Source organism: Toxorhynchites rutilus, chromosome 3 (assembly GCF_029784135.1).
Source record: "Toxorhynchites rutilus septentrionalis strain SRP chromosome 3, ASM2978413v1, whole genome shotgun sequence".
Taxonomy (NCBI): domain Eukaryota; kingdom Metazoa; phylum Arthropoda; class Insecta; order Diptera; family Culicidae; genus Toxorhynchites; species Toxorhynchites rutilus.
In genome coordinates this window covers 315,412,583-315,435,887 of record NC_073746.1, presented here as the reverse complement: position 1 = coordinate 315,435,887, position 23,305 = coordinate 315,412,583, and the positions used below count along the sequence as shown (strand labels likewise).

The window sequence follows — 23,305 nt, the reverse complement described above, 5'->3', positions numbered from 1 at the left end:
AGTTATCCGACTTTCTTCAAAACTTTTCAAAATTTTTCTGCTCCTGCATTGCGGGACGTGGCACTTCGACATATTGCTGAAGTAAACAAACACTGTTCAGTATGAAATCGATATAGAATCACAACAAACTTTACCTGCAGTGAAAATGCGGTACACTATTGTGTTTATCGTCGGCTTGACTTACAATTTTTACAATTTTTTGAACTTTTAAAAACAAGGAAAATTGAAAAAACTTTCGAACATCGAACCAATTGAGGATTGTTTATTACTAACTTCTTTGTGTGTGTAATGGCGGGTTTACATTAGAGAGATCTATAGCTATAGATGGATTTATTCACGTGAAAATAGGTGTAAACGGGTGAGAATAAATATGATACACTTATTCGAGGTATATACAACTTGAATAAATTCAGCATATGTAAACGCTTGTGAATTTCTCACTGGTGAGAAATCACTAAAGTTGGATGCAGTTCTACTTCAGGTGAATAAATTCACCGAAAATATGAATATATTCATTATAGAAGTTCACACTAGTGTAAACGGTTGATGCGATTTCTATAAATCTCATCATATTTCTTCACATGAATATATCACTAGTCTAAACCCACCCTAACACATGCGTGCTCCGTATGTATACACAGTTAATATCACTTACCTTTTATTCTACGTACAGTAGAACCTCTATTTTCCGCGAGCGGATTATCCGCGAAGGCGAGTTCCCTAGTAATTCTATAGACCTTCCCGAAATTTGTCATTAAGTGGTAGAGTCTTGCGCTTTTGTTTTGGTAATGACTTTCACATTATCTGAACATTGGTGTACACGACCTTACAGATGGATTGTTTAATGCATCCTGTATCGATGAAACAGAGTTTTCATGCTAAAACACCTTTTGTTTCGTGTTTACACATCATTCTAACCCTTTATTGCGCTATCCGCGATTTTCGTTTTACGCGTTGACCTAGCCCGACTGTTCCGCGAATAATCGGGGTTCTACTGTACTTTGATCAACGAGCCAAGGTATACAAATTATTCTAATAGGAGTACCGGTAAGTTTCTTGGTTGTTTTTTCAAAAATTAATGCTTTATTCTGCAAAAATGGTTACAAATTTAATATTCATAGTATTGCTCATCGCTTGTCACAACTTTTTGCCATCTTTCTGGAAATTCACGGATCCCTTTGCGGAAATAATCGGCCGGTTTAGCGGCTAACCACGAATCAACCGGCTCTTGCTGCTCTAAAGTGGGAGTTAACACAAAAATGGTTCCAAAATGAATAGTTTTTGATTTTTTTCGCACTCAAAAAAATCAGGCATGTTGCTAGACATTAGAACAAGTTACCACATAAGGTTAGAAGTGATAATTTATTGTTAAAGAAGAGAAAAAATGGGTGGGTTATATTTATAACCGCAAGGTTGACGTGGGACTACCTAAGCTTAGCAATCATTTCAGTGAGCAGAAGATATGAAGGCATATCCTTCAATGCAATCTTTAATAACCGAGCCAAAGCGTTATGTTCGTACCCGTTCTTGTTATCCGTGTTAGGAAAACACTTTTCGGAGTGCAAAAAAAAATGCGGATGCGGCTTGCATGAATCAACAACTTCGACTTCCACTTTTTATACTATAGAGGATTTAAACCTGAAAGTTCATTCGCCTCTAGTGTCTGTACGATTTTCCCAGGTTCCTAAGTTTAGGAGACCGTGTTAAGGAAACATTCTAGTTTGCACAAAGGCAATCGAGTACAAAAGTACCCGCAGTTTGCATTTATTTGCAAAGCCGATTTCCCCAGACATCTTGGTTTTGAAGTCTGTGTTAGGCAAACACATTTCAGTCGGAACAAAAATGCCCCCGACTTGTATGAATTTGCTATGCCAATTTTCTCAGACACCTTGGTTCTGATGTTTGTGATAGGGAAACATATTTCAGTCGAAACAAAAATACCCCCGACCTGCATGAATTTGTAATGTCAATTTCCCTATGCTCCATGGATTTGAAGTCTGTGTTAGGGAAACACGTTTCAGTCGGAACAAAAATACCCCCGACTTCACATGTATTTGAAATGCCGATTTCTCCAAGGCTGCTTGGTTTTGATGACTGTGTTGGGGAAACCGTAAATAGGGCCAATCAAAACGAGGCAGTTAAGGCGTTTAGATAACGCTTAACATTTTACAGTTTTTCAATTGTTTATCCAATGAAAAATAACATTTTAGTTATTGCGATAGAAACGTAGCATTATTCCCTATTAATTGATGGAAATATTTTTCCGATCCAGTAAGAAATGTTCGAGTTATAAGCATTCGGAATCTTTCATTTTTTCCTGCATGTTCTGTGTTTAGGTTTTCATTTTACCCCCCATATACTCCGGTTAGACGTAGTCCCACGTCAAAAAATAAAATAGTTGGTGGCAATATAGATGCCGGTACCCGTTAAAGGGTTAAACCGTGCAAACCACATCTGACACGTTCGCTCAGTTGGAGCATGTTCACCATAAACTTTCACCAAAATGTGATGACTTTCCGCAGCTTTTTTCTTCATATTGAAGTAATGAAGTAACACACCCCGCAAGAACACTTTAGTTGGTACGAAATTTGAAGTGGCAAAAAACTATGTTGTTTACGCTTCAACTTTTTGACATATACTGAAAACGACGCGCAATGACAGTAGCTTTCCAACGAATGTCTGGAAATTGGATTCTCTGGAATAATAATGAAGTTACGCCATCTGTTGTAAAACCGAACCGAACCAGCACACCTAATTTTTATTTCTTCTCCCAAATTCATAGTGATTCTTACCTTATCTCTAATAATAAATGGGTAGACGCCTCCTGCAGCCTTTCCGACCAGCCTATATGAAATTTTAATTGCAACCAAATTTACCAGTTTTGATTTTAACAAACTTCTTCTAAATCGTGTTAACCAATATCAGAATTATCTAGAACTCTTACCTTCCAGTTCAATCAATTGCCAACTTCGTGAGATGAACGTAATGATGTTTGTACAGAAATCTTTTTCACTTCGCAAAATGTTGTTTCTTTATTTTCTTTTGATTTTTTCGTTCCCCCTCCACGTCTCTACTGTTAGAATGTGCTTTCGGATGATTATAAGAAAATTATAATTTAGTTGAGAGAGAATCACTTACAACAACTTCCGGTTTACAAATCGTATCTGACATTTCTACATCAAGGTACTTCAGTATAGCAGGTGAGAGATCACAAGGTTATATGATAAGGTAAACCACGTGCAGGGTGTAACACTAGTCATTCGTAAAAAGGGAACGTTGATCTGTTCCTCGAGTCAACCGTACCGTTGCGCAAATGTAGAACATCCGTTATCCATTTCGAAATTTTCTTAAATTGCACATTAAGGAACGTTTCAACTTGTCGCGGCATGTCGCTTACGGGACTGGTATCGTCGTTGCCATAGACTTGCTGGGGCTTCTGAACGATCTGAAACTAAGAACACCGACAGTTTCAACTACACAATATGTAAGGCATTACTTCTCACAACATTGTTGTAGATTATGTTCATTTCTCTATTACGCATCTTATCTCGATGTGAGCGTTCTTTTTGTTCCCTCCGTTTTGCGAAAAGGGGCCTCAATGTTATGAAGTAGAATACTTCCGCCAAAGATATTAGGGAAAATCCCATGAATAACCCCAACAGTCCACCAATGTTGGAGAGGAAGTCTGTGAAGCCAACCAATTCCCCTTTAGTGAAGCTTCTGAAGTAAGTATCCGAGAAAAATATATAAACTAAGGCGATGTTTGCCCTGCAATAATTTTTATAATGCTGTATAATCCCTTCTTTTCACTTTGTTACCTTACCTCGCATACGAATCATTTTGGGTCAACAACTTCTCGCGTATCTTAAACTTCCCGATGCACAACTCTGCCGTGGTCAGATACATCGAGTAGCTGATCTCAAAACACCCCGGTAGACAGCTGCACATCAGGCTGGTGTTCGCCGTCAAAGCGATCGACGATTTTATTTCCTCGTAACATCCGGCATCGGCTTTGCTACAGATTTTGGTGTCCTCCCGTAGCTTCGGCATATAGTACAGAACGCAGCCGCAGTTCTCCTGAATCAACCGAGCCTCGCACTCCATCTCACAGTTATTCCGAGAGTACGTCCGGAAATAGGACAAGTTAGCTTCGTTGGCGAAAACGCACTGCCGCTGAGCTTGTGCTACCTTCCGGATTAGGTAAGACGCATCGCTGATTTTTGGATTCACGATGATGCGGTTCTCAGTGCCGACCTGGATGTACTGGGCATACTCGGCCATCTTGGGAGTCTCTGTGGGGTTATGCAGGAGTAATTTGAAGCCGTACGAGCTGGTCGAGGAACAGAAATAATCGCTCACGTTGGCGTCCAATATGACGGTTAGGCCCATGTTCGTACCGGTCCCTGAAATATTCGATTGACATTGTTTCAAAATAATTTAGTGTAAACTTAAAGAGGGTTGTTTTATCTTCTGAGATATGTAGTTTTTATATAGGGTAATGAATGGTTGAATGGTTGTTCAGCTCTAGATACCTCCCACAATTTTTAATTACCAATAGTTTCATATCGAATCGGATTGTCCAGATTCTAAGTGAAAGACTCGCGCTTTAGTCTCTTTTTTCTGATTCGATTGCAGGGTGCAGTTTTCACGCGTATATAAACGCCGGAATTTGCAAAAGAAGTCTCTCTCATATAAGTAGAACGTGGCGTATGTTCATCATGGAAGATGCTGAGCTCTCCGATAACCTTTCATACGCAGGAGTATGCATAGCACAACTTAGAATGAACCAGATAGGAAAAACGAAAGAGAAACAAAAAAAGGCAATGAAATCTAGGAGATTACACGTTGAAATTTTGGAAAATGAAATGAATCAGATACACTCGACAACAACCTTAGCAATAATAATTGTCTTGGAAACGGAACTTGAAAGAACAAATTCAATCTCTTGACAAAACCAATATGAAACAGACAGCAGAATGACACATCTCCAATCAATAAAAGGCCAGAGAGATGGCATTCAATATGTCTACATTTGCCTTCCATTAGATAGATCGTACGATTCGCAACTGGAAGACATCTCAATGAGGACAATACTATATACTTGAGTCTTGCAAACTGCTAGTAGATCTCACGCTGTATTAACCAGAGAAGCAAAATATCGGTGGAACACCATGATAGTTTTTCATGACAGCGACCATCTTTCTATAACTTCAAACCCTGTCTACACCTACACACCTTCGAATGGTACGAGGAAATGTCGACACGAATCGGATAGGTTTATCACAGGTACATAGTTTCAAGCATAAAAAAGAGCATACTGTACTCTCTAGAGACTCTTACTGACCCAATAATTACCAGATCCAATGCCAGGTCTGAAAATCAATGCCAAGCAAAAAAATAATGTCGGGAAACATTTAAACTCTTTAACTCAAGAGATCATTCGCTATCCAACTCTTGACGAGTAAAGTTCAGTGTCGGTATTGTGCGTCGCCACTTTTGCTATTGTACTATTGGTACGAGTGAAGGTCATTGCTGTCCGCTTTCGACCTGACCTTTTGTGAAGTGGACGAAAGGAACAAAGGAAGCAGCGCTCTTGCAGCGAGCCGGATTGCGGCTTTTGAACTGATTCGGCATAACGGGATCGCCATCGCGTGACTGTCGCAAACGGGATTCATCATCACGTGGCTGCGTAAGCTATTCTTGCGCTATTGTGTTGTCTCCGTAGCGCGTAGCCTCTGTCTCTCCCTGATTAGGGCAGTAGAGCGCATTATTGGAACAACTTATATATTAAGGTACACATATTTATTATTAATATTATTATTCAATTCATTTGTTCATTGTGCAGATGAGTTGTCGCCAACTCGGGAAACTTTCCCATGATGGGGACCAAACTAAATTTACGCCGTCCGACTCGTTTCGAGTCACCTTTGCTGGTGCCGCCCTCCCTGACTACGTTATGGTGGACAAATTGAGACTACCTGTGCGACTCTTCGTGCCAAAGCCCATGACTTGCAACAAATGCAAGTCAGTTGGTCACACTTCGGATTATTGTGCCAACAAGGAGCGCTGTGCCACTTGCGGAGAGCAACATGAGGGGAAATCCTGCAGTGCGACTGAGCATAAATGTCCATATTGCGGGGGATCCCCACACGAGCTCTCAGTTTGTGAAAATTACAAGAGTCGCTGGGAGAAACAGAAGCGCTCTTTGAAGGAACGCTCGAAACGCACTTTTGCGGATATTTTAAAGGGCGCTTCTCCACTGGCCCAACAACAACAACCAATCAACACACAAAATGTCTTCGCCACGTTGCCCGTTGACGAAATAGAAGCGGACACAGCTAACGGGGGCACACCGTTCATTTTCCAAGGGAATCCCCGGCGCAAAAATGTGACCACTCCCAAAGTTCAAGGACAAGCCCCTCCGGTGATACCCCCTGTTAGCATGCATAAAAAATCGAGTGCAGCGGACAAGCAAAATCAGGTTCCTCCTGGTTTCCGTGGGAATAATTCACCTTCGAATGGCCCAGCACTCGAGGGGACATCAAAAACCCCAACTGTCCCTGTTATTCCGTCCAGTTCAACTTCCCAATCGGGATTTATAAAGTTGTCTAACCTTTTGGACCAAATCTTCAAGTGTTTTAATGTTTCTGACTCCATCAGAACCCTTGTCATCTCAATGCTTCCAGTATTAAAGACAATTTTGCAACAATTGATGCATACATGGCCCCTCCTTGCAATGATTATCTCTCTTGATGTCTAATTCAAATAGAGAGGTCGGAGATATCACTGTTTTACAGTGGAATTGTCGTAGTCTTACCCCTAAATTGGATACATTCAAAATTTTAATTCATAACTACAATTGTGATGTTTTTGCTCTGTCCGAAACTTGGCTTTCTTCGCGAGATGATATCTCTTTCCACGATTTTAATATTATACGCTTGGACCGTGATGATAGATACGGAGGGCTGCTTTTTTCAATAAGTGCCACTCATTTTTTAGAATTGACCTTCCACCTATTGGAGGGATTGAAGCTGTTGCTTGTCATGCAAACATCAGAGGAAAAGACCTCTGTATTGTCAGCTTGTATTGGCCTCCGAGAGCTGCGGTTAGCCGCAAGCAACTTGTTGACATGTGCTCACTCCTTTCTGAGCCACGATTGATCTTGGGAGACTTCAACTCTCACGGAACTGCCTGGGGGGAACAGTACGACGACAATCGTTCATTGTTGATATATGACCTTTGTAACAGCTTCAATATGACCGTTTTGAACACTGGGGAAACAACACGTGTACCTAAACCTCCTGCTAAACCAAGTGCTCTTGACCTCTCGCTTTGCTCGAATTCACTATCGTTAGATTGCAAGTGGAATGTAATCCAGAACCCCAACGGTAGTGATCACTTGCCAATCAAAATTTCCATCACCATTGGGTTGAATTTTTCTGAATCTATAAACATGGCATATGACCTCACAAGACACATTGACTGGAAAAAATATGCGGACGCGATTGCTCTAGCCATCAATTCCAGAGATGGTTTACCTCCATTGGAGGAGTATAACTTCCTTTCTCGTTTGATCTATGACAGCGCGGTTCGCGCTCAAACGAAACCCATCCCAGGTTCCATCATTTCCCGAAGGCCTCCCAATCTATGGTGGGATAGCCAATGTTCCAAGCTTTATGTAGAAAAATCGAATGCATTTAAAGCTTTTCGGAAACGTGGAACCCCTGAAAATTTTCAGACGTATTTGGAACTTGAAAATCAATTTAAAAACTTGATCAAAGGGAAAAAACGTGCTTATTGGCGAAATTTCGTGGGAGGTTTGTCACGAGAAACGTCAATGAAAAAATTATGGAAAGTGGCTCGAAACATGAGAAATCGCTCTTCAACGAATGAAAGCGAAGAATATTCACATCGATGGATTTTTAATTTTGCACGGAAGGTTTGTCCTGATTCCGCTCCTGTGCAAAACATTGTTCGAGATATACCACAAGGTAGGTGCGATCTTGATTCCGAGTTTTCGATGGTAGAATTCTCTCTTGCTCTGCTCTCATGTAACAATTCTGCTCCGGGATCGGATAGAATTAAGTTCAACTTGCTGAAAAACCTCCCTGATGTGGCGAAACATCGCTTGTTGAATTTATTCAATCGATTTCTGGAGAATAATATTGTTCCAGATGATTGGAGACAAGTACGAGTTATAGCTATTCAAAAACCCGGAAAACCCGCGTCCGACTTCAATTCGTACCGCCCAATAGCAATGCTGTCTTGTATACGGAAATTGTTGGAGAAAATGATCTTGTTTCGCCTTGATCGATGGGTTGAAACGAATGGCCTACTCTCAGATACACAATATGGGTTCCGCAGGGGCAAGGGGACGAATGATTGTCTTGCGTTGCTTTCTTCAGAAATTCAAATGGCTTACGCCGAAAAAAAACAAATGGCTTCAGTATTCTTGGACATAAAGGGGGCCTTCGATTCTGTTTCAATAGAGGTTTTGTCGGACAAATTACACTCTCGGGGTCTGCCGCCTCTATTGAATAATATGTTATATAACTTGCTTTGTGAGAAACATTTGAACTTTTCTCACGGAGATTCGGCAGTAAGTCGGGTCTCTTACATGGGCCTCCCCCAGGGCTCATGTTTAAGCCCCCTTTTGTACAACTTCTATGTAAGCGACATCGACAATTGCCTTACACAAAATTACAGCCTAAGACAACTTGCAGATGATGGAGTGGTGTCTGTCGTAGGACCAAACGAATCCGACTTGCAAGGACCCTTACAAGATACTTTGAACAATTTTTCAACCTGGGCCATTGGGCTAGGGATCGAATTCTCCACGGAGAAAACAGAGATGGTGGTTTTTTCTAGGAAGCATAGACCAGCAAAACCAAAGCTTCAACTTTTGGGTAAACCGATCACTCATGCTATGTCATTCAAGTATCTTGGGGTCTGGTTCGACTCCAAATGTACTTGGGGGGCCCATATTAGGTATCTGAGTAAAAAATGCCAACAAAGAATAAACTTTCTCCGTACAATTACCGGCACCTGGTGGGGAGCCCACCCAGAAGATCTTATAATGTTGTATCGAACAACTATTCTCTCAGTGATGGAGTATGGCAGTTTCTGTTTTCAATCAGCTGCCAAAACACACCTCATTAAACTCGAGCGAATTCAGTATCTTTGTCTCCGTATCGCGTTGGAAAGTATGCCCTCAACGCATACCATGAGTCTCGAGGTTTTGGCAGGCCTACTCCCACTAAAAGATCGCTTCAATTTATTATCTCTTCGGTTCTTCATCCGGTGTAAGGTCATGAACCCATTGGTGATCGGAAATTTTGAGCAGCTGATCGAGCTAAATTTTCACTCCGGGTTCATGAGTTCATATCATGAATTCATCTCCATGCAGGTTGATCCTTCTTCGTATATTCCCAACCGTGTTTGTTTCCCTGACTACATCAATTCCTCTGTGCATTTTGATCTGTCCATGAAGCAAGATATCCATGGATATTCAGATCACCAACGATCGAGGATCGCTCCAACGATCTTCGATGAAAAGTATGGGGGTATCAATTGCGATAATATGTACTTTACTGATGGGTCCACTATAAACGAGTCCACAGGATTTGGAGTGTTCAACGAATTTTTTAGCACCTCACACAGTCTTCAGAATCCTTGCTCAGTGTATATTGCTGAATTGGCAGCAATTCATTGGGCGCTGGACAGCGTCGCCTCACGACCTGTTGAACACTATTACATTGTAACGGATAGTCTTAGCTCTGTCGAAGCTATCCGTTCAGTGAGGCCGGAAAAGCACTCGCCGTACTTCCTTGAGAGAATACGAGAAATTTTGAGTGCTTTATCCAGACGCTGTTATGTCATTACCTTTATCTGGGTCCCTTCACATTGCTCCATTCCGGGTAATGAGAGGGCTGACTCATTAGCAAAGGTAGGTGCAATTGAAGGCGATATTTATCAGCGTCAAATCGCCTTCAATGAATTTTATTCTTTAGTCCGCAAAAATACCATCGCTAACTGGCAACGCAAGTGGAATGAAGATGAATTGGGCCGGTGGTTTCACTCGATTATCCCTAAGGTTAGCCTCAAACCGTGGTTCAAAAGTCTAGACTTGAGTCGGGACTTTATTCGCACCTTCTCCCGACTCATGTCCAATCACTGTTCGTTAGATGCACTACTCTTCCGTTTCAATCTTGCCAGCAGAAATCTCTGCGTTTGTGGCCAAGGTTATCACGACATCGAGCACATTGTTTGGTCGTGCGAGGTGTATCTGGTCGCCAGATCGAATTTAAAAAACTCCCTTCGGGCCCGAGGAAGACAGCCCAATGTGCCGGTGAGAGTTGTGTTGGCTCGGTTAGACCTTGATTACATGTCCCATATATATGTTTTCCTTAAAGCTATAGATCTTCGTGTGTGATTGCCCCTACATCCTTATACCCTCCTTTCCTTCCTTTGCGGGTAATTCGTCCCCTTGCTATAAATAGTAGAATAAGTTGAAATGTAAATACACTATATGTTGGTACTGGCAACACGGCTTCAGACGCTACAGTCGGGGCACATCGATTCGATATAAGACGTCAGAGTTACAAGGTCGAGAGGGAGAAGGAAAATCGCAAAGAGATGGAAGATTGATCGTTGGCTTTTCCGTCATGTCACAATTATTCTCGATAAAAATCTAATCAGCGTGAACGTGCTTTTTTAGAATTCAACTTAAAATCTAGAAGTGTCGATTACTTAAAAGTATACTTATATAGTTACAAACCATACAGTTTATACTTAAAACTAGTTGTGGAGTGAAAATTAAAATATTAAATCTATGCTAAATAGTGAGTAGACTAAAATAACTTAACCTATTGAGAACTTAACCTAGCTTTTCTTAATTCTATGTAGCGCTTATAGTGCACGGAAACTAAAATTGAAATTGTGGGTTAGTTAAAACTTATCGCATACCGAATTTTGTAAGTAAAAATATGTACAACTTATGAACTATGTTAAAATGAAATTAAAATAAATTACAGCTAAAGCAACGTCAAAATAAAACGACCGTACACGTGACTGGCTAAAAGAAATCGGTGCAATTTCTATAACATAACCCAACAAACTTTAGAAAATTCGTACTGTCGAATTGAGAATATGGCTAGTGCCGAGGCCAGTGCTACTCCCGCCGCTGTTGTTGAGTCCAGTTGCGTCAACTGCGACCGTCCGGACAGCTTTGACAACATGGTGCAGTGCGACACATGTAATTCGTGGTGGCACCAATGTTGTGCTGGAGTAACGGGATCTGTAGCGGAACGTCCGTGGAATTGCAGACAGTGCTCTAACGAAGTGTTGAGCATACGTACTACGTCATCGACATCAAGATCAGCTCGGATTGCACTGCAAGTCGAGAAACTGAAGGAGCAGCGGGAGCTAGAGCGCAAATTTATCGATGATAAATACAAACTTCTGGAGGCCGGAATCGAAGACGAGGAAAACACGAGTCAGCGGTCGAGAGTAAACAGACCAGCCAGCATCGACAGGGTAAGGAGGTGGATCGGGGAGAATGCGAGTCATATGGAAGGCGCCGTAGGTCGAGCAGCCACTGCGACATTGCCCCCCTCATCACTCAACCAAGGCGAAGCTGCTGCCATCAATACTGTCGGACCCATCCCAACTGTACACAAGGATCAGCAGGTATGTAGCCCGCTGAGGCATCCGTCAATACCTTCGGGAAGAAATCCAATACAAGCGTCGGAAGGCAAGTCATTACCGCCTGCAGTGCCTACTCATGGAGCAGCTGGTATCGTAGGCACAGGTGGTGAGCACGTTCTACAGGTGGAGAAAGCGACACAACTGGTACGTTCATCAGTGCTGATTCCGGCGCCAGCAAATAACCAACCGTTGGGATTGCCCTCCGCGGTAGTAAATAAAGGAGCGATTCCCAAGGTACCATCCAACCAATTGTGGCCATTGAGGAACGTACCCGAAGGTAAAAACGTCCCTAATCCCCCCGTACATCCACCACCAGGTAAGCCACATCAAAGCCAACCCAAAAGGCTACCTGCGGAGTCAAATAAAGATAATGGAATACTCCATTCATTAATTAAACAATTAGAGAACATGATTAAATGTCAGTCAATGCCAATTCCTCCAAGCAATACTGCCCCTCCAACAAGAGGTACAGTACCTAATTATCATCCACAGCCGAATGTTGCTTTGCCATTCGGTGATGTGTCGAACCCGATTTTGGGTGGTAATGAATATATACCCACCCCCTCGCAATTAGCCGCTCGGCAAGTGATGCCGCGAGATTTGCCTCAATTCTCAGGCAATCCAACAGAATGGCCTGTGTTCATAAGCAGTTTTCAGAACTCCACGCTTGCTTGTGGATACACCCATGCGGAAAATTTATGCCGTCTTCAACGCAGCCTGAAAGGCGCGGCTTATGAAGCGGTTCAAAGTCGCCTTCTCCTCCCAGCGTCAGTTCCCCATGTCATGGATACTTTGTACCTGCTCTATGGAAGGCCTGAGCTGCTTATACACGCGTTATTGGAGAAGGTTAGATCTGTCCCTGCACCGAAAACCGATAGACTTGAAACACTAATCGATTTCGGTATGGCAGTTCAAAGTTTGTGCGATCATCTCGAAGCAGCGAATCAACTTGCTCATTTGTCAAATCCATCTCTGTTAATGGAGCTTGTGGGGAAGCTTCCAGCCCATGTGAAAATGGAATGGGGTACTTATTTACGAAATTTTCCGGATGTGAATTTGAAAACGTTCGGCAACTTTATGTCGGACGTTGTTATATCGGCAAGTAAGGTGACCGTGTATAGTGGTATCAGTGGTAGGACTGCATCCGGTGATAAATCGAAGCCGAAAAATCGAGGAGCCATTAACGCACACTCTAATGAAATGGAGGAGGTGCGAACCAAGGAGATCCTATGCTATGCCTGCAAAAAACCAGGACACCGGCTGCAAGACTGTGGAACTTTTAAATCGCTAACCGTTGACGATCGCTGGAAGTGTGTACAGGCCAACAGATTGTGTCGAAACTGTCTGTGTAGTCATGGGAAGAGAAGTTGTCGTCGAACGAGCTCATGTGGAACAAACGGCTGTCCATATCGCCACCATCCTATGCTTCACTCGACGAGAACCGGTAACGCATTCAACCGTCAACTACAACCGGCAACTGGGGAGAACCATACGCACAGGCAGATGGAGCATGTTTTCTTCCGTATCATTCCGGTGATGCTTTTCGGACCTAGTGGAATAGTAAATACATTCGCGTTTTTGGACGATGGATCGTCGCTGACGTTGATTGAGGAGGAACTGGTCGAGCAACTTGGCATCGAAGGGGAAAGCCGCCCATTATGTTTAATGTGGACGGGCAACGTGACCCGAAATGAGAAAGAATCACAACAGGTGTCGTTGTCGATCTCTGCGACAGGTAGTCACAGAAGATATGCACTGGACGATGCTCGCACGGTTAAAGAGCTTTGTCTTCCGAGGCAAACGCTTTCGTACGGAGTACTGGAGAATAAATACGATCATCTTCGAGGACTTCCAGTAGCCAGCTATGTGGATGCTGTTCCTCGGTTACTCATAGGAATAAACAATTTAAATTTGATGGTTCCTGTGAAGGTGAAGGAAGGAAATATTCGAGAACCAGTTGCAGCGAAAACGAGACTGGGTTGGTGCATATATGGAGGACATGGAGAACATGGCTCGAGGCAAACCCTCAACTGCCATTCTTGCAGCTGTACCAACGACGAAGATCTCCACAACACAGTTAAACATTTCTTCGATCTAGAGGAAGTCGCCACCAAGTCAACAATCATCCTCATGTCAGAGGAAGACAAGCGCGCTCAGAGGATTCTGGAAGAAACAACCGTAAGAATCGGGAATCGGTACGCAACGGGACTTTTGTGGAAGTTCGACCATATTAAGTTCCCGGATAGTTACTCGATGGCCCTCCGTCGATTACAGTGTCTCGAGAAGAGGATGGACAGAGATCCTAAATTACGCGAGAATCTTCGACGACAGCTCCTGGATTATCAGGAGAAAGGGTACACCCACCGTGCCACAGAGGCAGAATTGGCTAGCGCAGACAAAAACCGGATCTGGTACCTGCCACTCGGAGTGGTGGTGAATCCAAGAAAGCCTGAGAAGGTCCGTTTAATATGGGATGCTGCGGCTAAAGTGGGGGGAATATCTTTAAATTCCTTCCTACTAAAAGGACCAGATCAGCTGACGTCTTTGCCAGCAGTCCTGGTTCGATTCCGACAATTCATGGTGGCTGTTTCAGCGGACATCAAAGAGATGTTCCATCAAATACTGATGAGGTTGATGGACCGGCACTCCCTGCGGTTCCTTTGGCGTAGTGACCCTTCAAGTCCTCCAGAAATTTTCATGATGGATGTGGCAATTTTCGGATCTGCATGTTCCCCAGCGTCCGCACAATTCGTGAAAAATAAAAATGCGAAGGAGTTCGAAGATCAGTACCCCCGAGCAGTAGAGGGAATCATTAACAACCACTATGTGGACGACTCACTGGAGAGCTACGCCAGCGTGCACGAAGCAGTTCGCGTTTCCGAAGAGATGCGGATGATCCATGAGAACGGAGGATTTCAGCTGAGAAATTGGTTGTCAAACAGTGAAGAAGTGTTACATCGTCTTGGAGTTAAAGAGCCCTCTGGTGGCAAGAATATAAGCCTAGACAGAAAGGAGTATGAACGAGTGTTGGGATTGCTGTGGTTAACGAAAGAGGATAAACTGTGCTTGTCCATGGAAGTACAACAATCAATTCAAAGGTTGATCAATGAAGGAGGAAGACCAACGAAAAGACAAGTACTAAAGTGCTTGATGGGTTTTTCGATCCGTTAGGATTATGGAGCGTATTCCTCGTTCATGGAAAAATTCTTCTACAAGATGTTTGGCGGAGTGGTACCCAATGGGACGAGAAGATCAATGATGCAGCATTCGAACGTTGGAGGAAGTGGACAAACCTGTTCCAGAATATCCGTGAGATTCGAATCCCTCGTTGCTACTTCGAGAATGCGACTAACCAACATTATAAAAATCTACAGCTGCATATTTTCGTTGACGCTAGTGAAGCAGCATATTCAGCAGCAGCTTATTTCCGGATTACGAAACCGGATGGGCTTGTGGATTGCAGTCTGGTAGTGGCGAAGACAAAAGTGGCCCCACTGAAACCTTTATCAATACCACGATTGGAGCTGCAAGCTGCAGTACTGGGAGTTCGATTGATGCAGTTCGTCGAAGAAAGCCACACCGTGAAGGTCCAGCAACGTTTTCTCTGGAGTGATTCAGCCACTGTCTTGGCTTGGCTGCGTTCAGACCATCGGAGATATAAGCAGTTCGTAGCATGTCGTGTCGGAGAATTACTAACCGCATCGGACGTCCGTGAATGGCATTGGGTGCCATCGAAACATAACCCTGCAGATCTGGCCACTAAGTTTGGTAAAGGTTCCTGTGAAGATGTATCTCGTGTTTGGTTCAATGGACCAGGATTTTTGAAAGATCCGGAGTCGGAGTGGCCTCGCCAGAGGACCATAACAGTATCTACCGAAGAAGAGCTGCGCCCATGCCACGCACATTGCAAGATGTTCATACCCGAAATGGTGTTTGATCTCGAACGTTTTTCTCGTCTGTCCAGGCTGATAAGGTCTGCCGCATACGTCCATCGATGGATCGCTAACCGAAGGCGCAGAACTAAGGGAGAAGCGGTGTTCGTAGGACATTTGAGATCGGAAGAGCTGCTAGAGGGACAACGAATGCTGATCCGTTTGGCACAGTGGCAGGTCTTCACAAATGAAATGGTGCTGTTGACACGTAACCAACAGAGCCCAGCAGCACAACAAATACAACTTGAAAAATCGAGCGAATTGTACAAGTTAACTCCCATGCTGGATGAATTCGGGATCCTGAGAATGGACGGGCGTATCACAGCAGCTCCGAACGTGAATGAAAGTGTAAAGTTTCCTATTATTCTTCCTAGGAAATACAGACTTACTTACCTGCTGTTGGACGATTACCATCGAAGATTTCGCCATTGTAATATGGAAACAGTGGTAAATGAGGTGCGCCAGCATTTCCACATTCCACAGCTAAGAGTGGCCGTGAAGCAGGTAGCGAAATCTTGTCAGTGGTGCAGAACATATAAGACGGAGCCGTGTATTCCTCGGATGGCTCCATTACCTGCGGCGCGAGTGACATCGTTTCAGAGACCGTTTACGAACACGGGCCTGGATCTCTTTGGACCACTACTGGTTAAGATTGGCAGGAGCAATACGAAGCGGTGGATTGCAGTTTTCACCTGCCTCACAATCCGTGCTGTCCACGTCGAGGTGGTGCATAGCCTAAGCACCAGATCATGTGTCGAGGCTATTCGGAGGTTCGTTGTCCGCCGTGGATCACCAGCAACGATATACTCGGATAACGGGACCAATTTTCGAGGAGCGAGCCGACTGCTGCAGGAACAGATCGAACAGCTAGCAACCACCTTCACTAGCAGTTCAACGAAATGGATTTTCATTCCCCCCGGCACTCCTCACATGGGGGGTGCATGGGAGCGCATGGTGCGCTCAATCAAAACGGCCATGGATGATGCTTACAGCATCCATGGAAAGCTGAATGACGAGACATTAGTTACATTGGTAGTAGAAGCGGAAGGAATCGTAAACAGCCGTCCACTAACATATTTGCCGATTTCGTCTGAGGAGAGCGAAGCATTGACTCCGAACCATTTTTTACTGGGAAGTTCAAGTGGAGTTCGCCAGCAAGCAGAAGCGGATGACTCTGTAGCAGTCTTGCAAGCGTCCTTTCATCAAATTCAACAACACCTGGATACGTTCTGGAGAAGATGGCTGCGAGAATATCTGCCGACCCTGAACAAACGTACGAAATGGTTTGGGGACGTAAAACCGGTAGCAGCAGGTGACTTGGTAGTGATCGTCGATGAGTCGACCAGAAACAGATGGGAGCGAGGTCGGATTCTTGAGGTCATTAGAGGAAGCGATGGGAGGATTCGTCAGGCTATAGTTCAAACTGCGAGGGGGTTGATTCGTAGATCTGTGGGTAAATTGGCAGTCTTGGAGGTAGATGGTGAAGGTAAAACTGAATCAGATGACCAGTGTTACGCGGGGGAGGATGTTGGTACTGGCAACACGGCTTCAGACGCTACAGTCGGGGCACATCGATTCGATATAAGACGTCAGAGTTACAAGGTCGAGAGGGAGAAGGAAAATCGCAAAGAGATGGAAGATTGATCGTTGGCTTTTCCGTCATGTCACAATTATTCTCGATAAAAATCTAATCAGCGTGAACGTGCTTTTTTAGAATTCAACTTAAAATCTAGAAGTGTCGATTACTTAAAAGTATACTTATATAGTTACAAACCATACAGTTTATACTTAAAACTAGTTGTGGAGTGAAAATTAAAATATTAAATCTATGCTAAATAGTGAGTAGACTAAAATAACTTAACCTATTGAGAACTTAACCTTGCTTTTCTTAATTCTATGTAGCGCTTATAGTGCACGGAAACTAAAATTGAAATTGTGGGTTAGTTAAAACTTATCGCATACCGAATTTTGTAAGTAAAAATATGTACAACATATGAACTATGTTAAAATGAAATTAAAATAAATTACAGCTAAAGCAACGTCAAAATAAAACGACCGTACACGTGACTGGCTAAAAGAAATCGGTGCAATTTCTATAACATAACCCAACACTATAGATATACGAATAGATTTATAAATTGAGTGTTCATCAACATTGTTACAATTTCCTTATATCCCATCCTTCTCCTAAAAATATGTCACCCTCCTAAACTCGAGTACACCGCGAGTAATCGGTTTTCCACCTTACTAACCATAGATGTAAGAAAATTGTTTTTATATATAGTTTTAAAATTATATTTAAGAATTCGGCTCCTTTAAACTTAAGTAACTGAGCCTGTAAAAATAAACGAATTAAAAAAAAAAAAAAAAAAAAACTCAAGAGATATTACGTAGAGTGACTTCTTCAGACTTCTTCAGAGGGAAACACCAGGACAATGAAATTTCTGCTTCCTGGCAGCAAGACAAATATGGATGGCCCGGTCGTTTTAGTCGAGATATTGCTAAACACTATTAGCAAATCTCGAAATCCAACAATGATTACCACAGGAAACGAGACAGTAAGATGAAAGTCCTGACCCTCCAAATGTACAATGAACTCAGACATGCGTAGCACGAACATCGCCTACAATGAGGGCTAGACAACAGGGGAAAGACTGCTTTCTGCACTTGTTTGTTTGGCAAACACAGTTAATTTTGATAATGGAGTTGGGTGTCAGAGGAAAAAAGCTTGTATTCCTTCCATTGAGATTTCGAGTTGACTTCGCGTGGGGGAACTTCACAGAGCACTCTGAAAATGTAGAAGTAGCGTTACAGGGGCCGCAATTGGGCGGAGTCGAACATCTCCCGGCTGGTCACTCGGCTCTGCAGAGAGCGTTTAAAGCGGTATGATAAAAGGGAGGCATATCGTAGCACCAATTCCAAACCTGGAATAACATGGAAGTCCAGAAGTCTACAGTGTCATTTCTCTACAATAAAGTGACCAGATGGTCAGAGGTCTAACGCGGGACACAAATAACAAAACGTTATGTATATACGTTATGGGAACATATGCCATAGTTTAGCGAGTCCGAACTGATATGTATTATTTTTTTCTAAGTATCGGCACTCAGTTGTGATTTTTCGGTGGTTTAGATTTTGTTTGCGCCTGAAAATCACTCGCTCAATCAGAGCATTTACGCCTGGCAAGCACGATTCGAATTCTACAATTATGTTTGAAAAAGAAATTACGAATATTACCGAATGGAATGCTCGAATTTTTTTTAAATCTTTCGTTTATTAAGCCTAAAACAAAACTTATTCAAGGCTGTTGATTCGCAGCAGCAGCACTGTCAAGCAACTTGATGATTTTTTCATACTGCAAGCTCCACCCCACAGCGAAGGAGTTGGACATCCTGAGGCACTTTGTGTCCGCTAGATATAGCCGATCTGGTATTTACAACATCATATCCCTGCTGCTCCTTAAGCCGGGACATCGAAGCAACCGGCCAAACGGTGAAGGAGAATCTGGTCAAACTGGACATTTTTATGTGGAAGCGTCAGAGGAGACCGGCCGTATCTGAGCAGCAAGCAATCACCCAGAAGGAGTAGCTTGAGGTGCTGGTGAAAATCCTCTTTCCGACTTCTTTTTCACTGGTGAAAAACTTCTTTCCGTGCTTATAGTGAAAGACGAGACGTACTTGATGCTAGAATTTAACGAATGGCAGGGGATCGGGTACTTTACGTTCCCCAGGTAAGCGATGACTTCGAATATATCATCCACACCAAGTTCTCGAAGAAGGTCCTTCTCTGACAGATGTGAAGCGAATGTCCAAGCCGCTGTTCTTTCTAATCATATTGTGAACGGGGAGATATATAGTACGAAGTGATTGCCGGAAGTTGCGAAGGTGATGTGGTCTTTATGCCGAACCTGGGATTATGCCAAAAGATCACTGGAGGATGGATCGGCTGAAGATAAACATTGTCGCGAAGACCGCCAACCTTCTCAACACTCCTCAGCTGCGACCGTTAAAAACTTTTGGGTGAATGGCCAAAATGGAGAGACAGTCGACCTCCAAAGCCACGAAAATGTAAAAAAAAACACGCCAACATACATCTTTTCATCGACCATGGTTGTGACCGCCCAGCGCTTCATTCACGATACTTCATCAAACAACCCTCCCTCTTCCTGTCGAGTATACACTAGTTTTTCCGGCTTATTTAAAACGTTAAGCCCTGACCTAGCTAGAGGACCAAAGATGATTTTTTCGTTTGACTCGCGTTGGTCCCTGCGGATCAATAGGGGACTTTTATAAAAATCATTTTCCATTTTTGTTGCTGTCGCTTCCAGTTGACACTCTCTAAACAAAAAGCCCACTGTCGGAGCGATGAAACCAGCTCAACGTATTAGTCTTAGGATGTATTAGAAGCGCTCTTGAACAGTTTGCCAAATAAAAGTTTTTTTTTTGTGGTTCATCCATTTAAGAAAATCAACATGATTAGATTGTGATATTGAAATATACTGATATCGCGGGACATTTTCGTTTCTTTTGCCAAACGCGGGACGTTTCGCGGGACGTAATCTTACGCGGGACATTTTGTTGAAATGCGGGACTGTCCCGCGTAACGCGGGACGTCTGGTCACTTTACTCTACAAAGTTGTCCACGGAAGATTACATGCACGGTAAAAAGAGACTCTTTTAAGAGGTCTAGAAAAAAGACGGTAGGGCAATGTCGGGAACCGGAGAGACGCAGGGCTGCACCAAGGGCTGTTCTTTTGTATAACTTATCGACTATCCAAGTAGTTTTTCTGTAATTCTTAGCAAAATTATATTTCCAAGGCTTTCAAAAACATATGACCCACTAAATAAACTATTCAGTATCTTTTCCAGAACGGCAACAGAAAATCCAAATTCGATTGTGTTGATGGTAACTATAGCAATCGCAGTGGAACGAATTTTCACCTTCAGTTTTCAACCGAAGAATACAGATCTCCCTGCTGAAAAATTTCGTTTTCTCATCTGAATTGCAATGTGTTGTACTTTGACGTCACTTTTAACCCGGAAACAATGCACGAATTCGCGAAAATTGAATAATCGATCGGAAAGTATCAACTACTAATAAGTCCAAGAACACTGCTATACTCACACAAGATTTCCCACGGCAAACAAATTATGAAAATAAATTTGCTTTTTATTATTTCGGGTATTACTTTAAAATGCCCCGAACGGTTGCATTCAATTGAATTGAAATAATTATTTAGTGAAAGGTTTGGTGGCCCCGGTTAGCTCCATGTTTTGACGTAGTTCCACGTCTTTCAGCAAGGGTGTCAAATCAGAAAACAGATCACGTTTTTTGAAATAAATGAAATACTTTACGACTCCATAATCCCTCAACGGTTTGTTTTGTTCTGTCGATTTGTGTGCTTACCTACCTGTACCGTCAATAACGGGAAACTCATACATCCATTTCTGTCGGCTTTCAACTTATCTTAAATATAAAACAATGTATTTCCCACGTATGGATAACTCATCATCACAGGGGAACGGCTGATCAGATTTGAGTCGTCTATAGATCGTTGAGTTTGTTTCCACCCAAAATGAGAATGATAAAGGGTGTGTCACATCAAATTGCATCACGGAAAAAACGCTGTAGAAATTTTTAGGAATTATATCTTCAGCTTTCGCTTATAATCAGATAAGAGTGTATAGTTCACGTTGGCCATGCTTCACTGTCAATTTTTCGTAAATTTGGAAAAATGTCGTCGAACGAAAAAGAGCGTCGTGAATTAATCCTGTGCACTCATTTCGAGAATCCGGAGTTGTCACATCGGGACATCGGTAAGATGCTGTGAATCGTCCAATCCACGGTCAGCAGAGTACTAAAACGATAACTCGAGAACCTAACCATCGACCGGAAGGTGAAGAACGGCAAAAATGGATGCTCCGTCAGTGAAAAAGATCACAAGTGCGTAGTTAAGCAGTTTAGACGTGATCCGAGAAGTTCGGTCCGGGATGTCGCCAATAAGCTGAATTTGTCAAGTTCATTCGTCCAGCGGACCAAGCAGCGGGAGGGCCTGCGTACATACAAGGTTCAGAGGAGCCTTCCGCGACGAAAGGCAAAACATGGTGGGGAAGACGCGAGCCCGGAAGCTGTACACCGAAATGCTGACGAAGCCGCATTGCCTGGTAATGGACGACGAAACCTACGTCAAAGCGAACTTTCGTCAGCTGTCGGGCCTGTTGTTCTTCTCCGCAAGGGACAAATTCAGCGTTCCGGAGGAGATTCGCAAGCAGAAACTATCCAAGTTTGCCAAAAAGTACATGGTGTGGCAAGCAATCTGCTCTTGCGGAAAGCGGAGCGCCTCCTTCGTGATGACCGGCACGGTAAACGGGCAGGTTTACCTTAAGGAGTGCCTACAGAAGCGCTTACTACCACTATTGAAGCAGCACGAGGGCCCGACCATCTTTTGGCCGGATCTCGCTTCGTGCCACTATTCAAATGACGTGTTGGAGTGGTACGAAGCCAACGGGGTCACCTTCGTGCCAAAGGAAATGAACCCGCCCAACGCGCCGGAGCTTCGCCCAATAGAGAAATATTGGGCGATTATGAAGCAGGCCCTCCGGAAGAACCCAAAAGTTGTCAAATCGGAGGCGGACTTCAAGAGAAAATGGATTTCTGTTCAAAAACAAACTACAACCTGACGTTGTACAGAACCTTATGGACGGGGTAAAGAGGAAGGTGCGAGCATACCGGTTTGGGCTCGAAGTATGAATAAAAAGAAAATGTCAAAAGTTGTTTAATAGTTTTTATTTTACTGTCTAAAATTTTCAAAAGGATCGGTCTACTGGGCGAATTTCTACAGCGTTTTTTCCGTGATGCAATTTGATGTGACACACCCTTTAGAATACTTTGGAGAATATTTCAGTGAAATAGAAAAATTCGAGAAAATTTGCTATGCATATATTGTTATATATAAAACAATGTTTTCCCCATGTACGTATGACTCTTCATCAAAAGAGAACGGCTGATCAGATTTGAATCGTTTGTGTTTGTCCCCATTAGATTGATAGAATACTTTGGATAATATTCAAAATTCAAAAAAATCTAGAAAATTACCAATCACATCAATTTTATAGATCTGAACGATAACATTCAAACTTTATATTCGTAATTTGTTACTTAACAGTCAAAATATTCACAAGAAATATTTAATATAGCAGAACAACGTTTGCCCGGTCCAGCAAGCCAAGCTATCAATCGTCGGTCTTCTTTCCTAATGCGGATATCCCACACTTATACACACACAGCTCCATACAAGAAATGAAGATATTGCAAAACATCAGTGAATTTTTCACATTCACTACAATAGCCTCGACGAAGAGGAAGCCGACAAATTATTGCCTGCAGCAATAACGCCTGCCACCATAAAACTGAATAAACGTAGGATAATTTGTACAACTTTCGATTTGTATATTTTAGAGACTAGGGAGATAGTTTGTCATGTTGCAATCGTGGTGGAGCACAAATTGAACCAATCAGAATGTGAGATTTAGCGCGATCAGTTAATGAATGTTTAAATAACATTCTACAATTATTCAATCGTTTGTATAAAAAAAAAGTCTGATGCGTACAAATACAGGGTTTTCCAACTATAAATTCCGAAAGTAAATTGAAATAAAACACACTTA

The 23,305-nt window shown here is 42.8% G+C and overlaps 1 protein-coding gene across 1 annotated transcript in view; it reads right to left on the bottom strand.

Moving 5' to 3' along the window:
- Window positions 1-3,151: 3,151 nt before the first annotated feature.
- The window catches only part of LOC129780134 (pickpocket protein 28), a 332,703-nt gene continuing 312,549 nt past the window's right edge, over window positions 3,152-23,305 (bottom strand). Inside the window, exons 5-7 of the mRNA XM_055788103.1 lie at window positions 3,824-4,403; window positions 3,504-3,768; window positions 3,152-3,451 (exon numbers count right to left, since the gene is read on the bottom strand). Of these exons, the coding sequence (XP_055644078.1) occupies window positions 3,257-3,451; window positions 3,504-3,768; window positions 3,824-4,403 (1,040 nt within the window). The 3' untranslated portion in view covers window positions 3,152-3,256. The remainder of the gene's footprint in view (window positions 3,452-3,503; window positions 3,769-3,823; window positions 4,404-23,305) is intronic.